Here is a 7,575-nt window from a genome sequence, read left to right as displayed (position 1 = left end):
GCTTTGCTGAGCTGTTGAGCTCACCCTTGTTTTCTGGTGGTTTTCAGGTTCTGGGAAAGGGAAGGAAGTCCAGGACTAGAGTTCAGAGTCTGATCCGTAGGTATTGTTTTTACTTTTGATTTTTGTACGGTCATGGCTTTTCTTCTGTGTTTTTCTGCTAGCCATGTACCGTATTTGTAGATGATTGTTTTGAGGAAAAGAAAGAAAATAGATGTTTTGTTCCGCTGCATTTGGTGACTTATAGTAGCTCTGTTGTTCTGTGTTTGTGTGTCTGTTGAGTTAATTATTTTGGAAGATTCAGTTCATAACCAAATTCCAAAGCCAGATCCTGGATAAAAAGGTTCTGTCGCGATCCGGCTCGGGCGGGATCCGTCCCCGTTGGGTCGGGTCGTGACAAAACTGAACTTTGATAAACGAGTGTTAAGTAGAGGAAGGGAAAAGATGGGGGAAAGGGGGCGGCGGATCCAAGGCAAGAGGGAAGGATTTAGGGAAAGTTTAATTAAGAGTTAATGGCTGGATTGGGGAGAGAAAAGGGGAGAGAGAGGGTGAAATTTAAAATTAATTTCAGATTTAGAGAGTAATTGGGGAGTAATTTATTTGGAATTTGAATTTGAATTAGGTGGAGAATTAGGAGGGAAAGGAATTAATTAGATCCTTAATTTAAGGAATCTAATTAATTAAAGGGGTGGAGCTTGGTTAGCCGACCAAGGAGAGAGGGAGAGGGAGAGATTGGGTATTAAAGAGGTGGGCCCAAGCAATTAGTGGCTTATTTTCTAAAATCTAAAATTAATTTCAAATTGGAGGATTAATAGGGAAGTTTCCTAAGAATGAATCACCTTAATTGGAAGGAATTCGAAAGTCAAATTAACTTGAATTTGATTTCAAATCCTTTCAAACTTAGTATTAATCCCAAATAGGAAACTAATGAAGGCTAGTTGAAGGGACCCAAAGGGAGCAAGGGAGGCCGGTGGGTTGGGGATTTGGAGGAGGCGACGGGTGGGGGAAAACCACCAGTGGTCCGACGGCTGGGTTGGGCTGGAAAGGTGGCCGACAGAATGGGGAGGAGTGGCGGTTTGGAAAGGGGAAAATGGGAAGGGGGCTGCCGTTTTCTATAGAGAGAGGGGATGTGGTCGGCTATTTGGGGAAGAAAAAGAGAGGAAAAGAAAGAACGAAAAGAATAAAGAGAAGACAAAACCAAGAGTTCACTCGCCAGTGAGCTGTTGGGTACTCTGTTAGCCTCTCCTAGGCTTCACCACCACTCTCTAGAACTCACAAAGAGATAATGACAAAAACTGAATTTCATTTCAATAATCATCCCTCCTCTAAAAAACAAGAGAGCTAGCCTATAAATAGGCCTCATGAAAAGAAAAGAAACAAATACTAAAACGCCCTTCGGGCTACAACACCACATGACCACCTCTAGAGGTGAAATGGAAAAAACAGAAATATAAAATAAACTTGTACATAAGACACATCAAAAATAAAATAAACTTGAGGTCGTAGCCGTTGATCTTCTGATGTCCTCATCAGCTTTATTTATAACAATCATGTTGTAGTTGTTAAGGTTTGATATATCATCAAAAAACTTATCTTGATCGAGCATGAATCTCGTGGCAAATTCAAATTGGAAACTTCTGAAATTAAACATGGGGTCATCCGAACTCCAATTTCACGTAACTTATAGTTAAACTGAACGTCTCAAAAAGACGAACCCAACAACACCAAATTTGATCCAATCCGAGCCCAAATTGGTCCAAATCAAGGGTCTTAAACATATTTAAAAGGTTCAAATCATAAATTGGATGACTAAATGATATCTAAATGTGACATGCTTATAGTCGAATCGAGACGCTCGACGAAACAAATCCAACAAGCCCAAAATCGTCGAATTCTGACATCATTAAGACACTTGAATATTTGATAAACGGACCATGATCAAGGGAGTCGATATCGGCCGTCCATTCGAAACACTCCCAACATGCTCTTGATCTTCTTTTTATTCACTGGCCCTGCAACTCCTTGAAAACTATAAATAGACTTCTCATTGTTCATTGAAGGAGGGAGGAAAACAAAAGAAAAAAAAGTGAAGAGAGGAAGAGAAATTTGGAACTCTCTTGTCACCAATTTCTCCTCCTCAAACACTGCCCAGCCAACAATCACCGTTGGACTTCCGCTCAGCCATTGATCGTTGCTGGACTTCCACCCGTCCATTGACTTCGCTAAACTTTTGATCGACAAACGTCAAACTTCCAATCTACCACCATCGGACCTATGTTCGACCGTCATCGTCCACACAAATTTCAACCCACTTCCTGGACTTTTGTAATCTGATCATCCTTAAGTTTAGGGATGATCTTTGTAATCCATTCAAATATTAGTGGTATCATTTCAACTTGGCGTGGCCACGTGGTTTTTCCCCTTCTCTAAAGTTTTCCACATAAAAATCTTGGTGTTTCTAATTTCTTTGTCTGTCTGCTGGGTATCCTTGCAAAGTTAAGACGAAAGATTTTCCTACTTTACCGTCGTGAATATTCTAGCCAGCAACATGCTTCTTTTTAAAAAAACCATTTAGTGTTAATCTCAGAATGTTTGTTTGATTTGGATATTATTTTCTAGAAATCATTTCTTATGAATTGATCGAATATTTTTCATTTTATCATCAATATTACTATTATTATCTGCATAGAAAGAGATCAAATTTCATTGGAAAGAGCTTCATTCAATGTTTGAACTAAATGTGTAATAACCCAATTCACTCAAATTGTAGCTGATTTGAGACAAAATTCATGCGAAAATGATTTTCTTAATGAAATTTGCACGCTTAGATCTAGAGTCAATAATAAGTAAGATCTTATGCTGAATTGAACGATAAGATAAATATTAAGTGGTACTTAGCTTAGGTTAAACACATGCAAGAGGTTGAGATCATTAAATAGTCAACTAAGTCTTACTTTGCATACATTAGTGGTTTCAACGAGAAATTTCAATGCTAACAATAAGTTAGTATTATGGAGGGCCTCTCATAACTCATTCAAATACTAGGTTTAGCGGAGGCGATAAAACATGCTCTTTGTGAATCAAATTATAACCACGAGTAGAGTAAACTCAGAAGATAGAGAGTGAGTGAAGAGTTTACCCAAAACAAAGGAGTTATGAAGCTATGACGATGGCGGGAATGAAGGGGCAGCAGCCTTCAAACTTCTGGAACCACTCAGCAGCAATGGGTGTCTCTTCGGGCAGCTGGACGACACTAGATCTCCTCAGGACAGCAGCTAGGACTGGTTCTGGACGGCTGGACAGCACCCTAGTTTGCTGTGGTCAACAAGATAGCAACCTATTGTGCTCAGGGAAACTTCTAGACAGGAAGAAGGGCTGTCCCTGAGATCTGGACAGCAATTATCGCTCCCGGGATGGCTGGACGTCGGTGGGCTGCTGCAGGAATTTCCAAACAGCAAATTGAGATGTTGGGCAGCAGTTTTCCGGGAGTTTTGGAAGGGATTTGGGAAGGAAAAATCAACTAACAGCAGTGGGGAATTTCGGCCAGCAAGGAGGGGAAGCGTTTGAATTAATTCCTTACTTAGGAGTAGTGGATTTGGGAAGGAATTAAAAGGTTGGGGAAGATTAATCAAAAACTGACATTTAATTTCAGTTTTGATTAAATTGGGAGGGAAAAGACTTGAATTTTGAATTTCAAGTCATAGGCATTAATGCCTTGAATGGGGGAATTAATGGAGAGCTCAATTGGGGGAGGCCGGCGGTTTCAAGAGAGGGGAATGAGAGTTTCATTTCATAATCTGAAATTAATTTCAGATTATGAATGAAATTAAGGGGGTTATTTTGAAATTTGAATTTTTGGATCAAGGCATTGATGGCATTAAACTAGCATTAAATGGGTTTCCCCCTTGATGAGGCCGGCGGCATGTAGAGAGGAGAGGAGGGATATTAGTGTGAACAAATCAATTTCTGATTAGAAGGATGCCACCTAGGATGAGAATTAGTAACTCCTCATACCATGAAATTTGAATTGGATTCAATCCAATTCTTTCCTTATTTGGACTTTGGCAATTATGGAAATTTTGGAGCTCATTCAAATTTGAATTTTCGAAATTTGAAGAACAAGGTGGGTGATGACGTGGAGGTAAGTTATGAGAACTCCAACTTAATTTAATTTGAAATTGGAATTTATCAAATAAAACTTTCCTAAATTGGATTTCCAAATTAGGAAAGAATTCGAAATTCGAAATTCAAATTTCAAATTTGGAGCATGCGGGAGGGAGAAGTGGACGGTTGGGGAGGTTGCCGGCAAAGTGGCCGGCCGGAGCCGTGAGGGTGGCCGGCGGGTGGACTCCAAGGGGCGGCGGCAATGGAGCTAGGGGGATACTTTGTGGATGAAAAGGGGAGAAAAGAGAAGAACAAGAAAAATACGAGAAAGATAGAAATAACAAACGAACTCACACAGAGATCGTAAGAACCGTGAACCTCGGACTCTTCCAAAGATTGGCGGGGATTGCGAATTACCCTCCTCGGGCTTCTCCTCTCATGAACTCACTAAGAGATAACGTGAACTCACTAAGAGATCAACAAAACATGAAACTTTTCATTATCAATAATCATCATCCCATAATACAAAACAACTAGCCTATAAATAGGCTCAAGAAGAGAAAAGAAATAAAAGACTAAAATGCCCTTCAGGCTACAATACTACATGACCACCCATAAGGGTATAAAGAAAAAAGCAACAATATAAAATAAACTAGTACAAAAACATATAAATAAATAACTAAAAAATCGTAGCCGTTGATCTCCGATGTCCTCATCAGTAGCTCTAGTAAACCTTTTAAGGATAATCCAGAGTAAGATCTTTGGGGTGGCTTTGGCATAAATATTGATTTAAGTCAATCCTTATCCAATCAGATATATTTACAGGGAATAACAATTTTTAATTTTCCATGTTCATGTTGCATTATGCTTTATTTCATTTATGTGGAATTTGTGGGCTTTTTATGAAGGTGCTAATGCTTGTAATAAGGTGATGTTTGATGAAAGATGAGTTAAATTATGATTGCTCTCCATTCCTCTTGAGTGATTGGCTTCTCCTCCCCATCCTCCTCCCCCTCAATTGATTATTGCCACATGTTCTCATACTCTTAATTGTTTTTGGGTAACGTCTTCCTCCTTTCTTCTCTTCTAAAGTTTATTGGAGTACCCTCTATTTTTTTCATGATTGGTTGCTATCATGATCTATATCTAGGAGTGTTGATTTGGATTAATGTGTAGGTTTTGGATTAGATCCAAATTTGACCCAATTAGGAATTGCTCGGCACAAAGTGACCCATCTATTATACGAGTCAAAATATGACCTGAGTCCGACTCGACACACACTTGATTGAACCCAAACCTTGCATCTGATCTGTTTATTATATGATTCATATAACTTTTTTTTTGCGTCCTCACAACCCAATTTACCCAAATATTCTCCATTAAAGAGGCCTATTGACTACTCAAAGAGAGGATTCATTTTAAGCCCAAAATCAAGTCGATTATTTTTTAGGATTTTAGGTCAATCTGAACCCAACTAGAATATTAAATATACCAACATTTTAGACCCTAATTGGATCTATATATTGTGTGTCAAACATAACACAAATTTTTCGATTCAGATCTATGTTGGGTTGTCGCGTTAGATCATTTATTGACATTTCTGGTCACTGCCATCTCTATCCCAAAATTCCTCTTCAGCACAATGCCTCTCAAATCACCATTTTCATGCATCTTATGGTGTTTAAGGAAGCTGAACAAGTTATGTGCATAACAAAAATATTTTTTGAAAGTAATTTGATTGTTCTGGTCTTTGATAAATTTTATCAACCTCTTCTTGATTTTTCAGGGATGACTAATGTGAAGTGTCATGAGAAGCTCAATAAATGCATGAAGAAAGTAAAGAAATCTGGGAAGGTTGGATTCTCAAAGCTTTGTCCCTATGATTTAGCCATCCCTACAATGACTCAGGGAATGGATATGGCCATCTTACTTAGTCAGCTGGGAGGACTTAGTGGTCTGGAAAAGGAATGATGAACTGCTCAGACTCTGATGAATTTCAATTCCATTTGAATCCTGCTGAGACATTTCAATTCCTTCCCTCCTCTCAGCATAATTATTATCAAATTATATGATCAAGTTGTCTTTTTCAGGCGATTTCTTCACAGTTGCTTTTGTCATATTTTTGTTTGATTATATGTTTGTTATTATTTTTCAAATTTCTGTTTAGGAAAAAAAAAATATTTTTTAGAATCAGAACCATAGAGTTTTATAGCTGCAATCTTCTGATTTTTTAATAAACATAAGAATTTACAGAATTCTATAATTAGTTTAAATGTGGCTTAAGCCATCCCAAATAAAGCCGGCTTAGACTTTGTTTGAGACAACTATCTCGCTGCTTTCTAAACTATTTTTTAAATATAAAAATTTTTAGTTTAAAATTTTTTTGTGCTGATAATAAAGTTGTTTCAAATAAAATCTTAGAATTAAAAAAAAAATTATTATGCATTTAGGCATTCCAAATGCATTGTAATAACCTTCTCTTGAAGATTATTTAAAAATTTTTAATATACATATTATAAGAAGCATAAATAAAAAAGGAATTATGTACATATTATAAAATTTTTATAGACATGTATATTTTTATATTTATATAATGTTTAAATTGCATAAATATGATGAATTTATTAAGTAAAATATATATTTTAATGTATTATATATATATCATTCTCTTGAAGGATTTATAGCTCTACTATTCACCTTTTCTTCTATGGGAAATTATTTTGTGCTGACACTGGATGGTTCGAAGATCAACCAGAACGTGCCATTTTATCCGGTACCAGCACCGGTACCGAGCAAAAAGTGATGTGGCATGTTCTGATTGACCTCCGAATGATATTCGATATCTGCACATAATAATTTATCCTCTTCTACCCTAGTTCCTCTTAATCACATTCCCTTGTTATTAGGGAAGTATCCGGATCCCCTAACTTTGTTAAGCCAGCAAAAATTATAATATCAACTAAATGGGCCGTTAGCTAGCCACATATGGGCTGCCCTAGTACATTAGATGGAATTCATGGGCCTAACTGCAACGACAAAAGAGATAAGCCCATCATGATATTCAAAAGGTAGCAAAGCTTTAATGGCTTTAAAATTTAAAATTCTTAAATTTAGTTTGATATAAATAAAATAAATAAATACTTAATATAATATTCACAAATTGCACTGTCTTTCAAATTCAAATTTTATAATATTTTTGCGATGTTTTAATTCTTAGATATACGTCGCTATTTGATGTATTATTGCATGAAAACGTGGAGATTGTGATGTAATTATTATTATTATTATTTTTTCACCTAAATAATATCCGGTCATAATTGGACTCTCTCGGGCCGGCCATACAGCTCGCCAAAGCATCGCTATCTCTTCCATTAAGAACTCGCCGGCCGGCCCCACCACTCCATCACTCTTATTTCAGATCTGCTTCACTCACCCGCATTATCTTCCAACAATAAATAAATAATTATATATATA

The 7,575-nt window shown here is 37.0% G+C and overlaps 1 protein-coding gene across 1 annotated transcript in view; it reads left to right on the top strand.

The window, feature by feature from the left end:
• The window catches only part of LOC110097591 (probable phospholipase A2 homolog 1), an 11,813-nt gene extending 5,610 nt beyond the window's left edge, over window positions 1-6,203 (top strand). Inside the window, exon 4 of the mRNA XM_020824071.2 lies at window positions 5,888-6,203. Coding sequence (XP_020679730.1) covers window positions 5,888-6,072 — 185 coding nt within the window. The 3' untranslated portion in view covers window positions 6,073-6,203. The remainder of the gene's footprint in view (window positions 1-5,887) is intronic.
• The last annotated feature ends 1,372 nt before the right edge of the window (window positions 6,204-7,575 follow it).

The sequence above is a fragment of the Dendrobium catenatum genome, unplaced genomic scaffold (assembly GCF_001605985.2).
Source record: "Dendrobium catenatum unplaced genomic scaffold, ASM160598v2 fragScaff_scaffold_390, whole genome shotgun sequence".
Classification (NCBI taxonomy): Eukaryota; Viridiplantae; Streptophyta; class Magnoliopsida; order Asparagales; family Orchidaceae; genus Dendrobium; species Dendrobium catenatum.
This window is presented reverse-complemented; position numbering and strand designations above follow the sequence as displayed.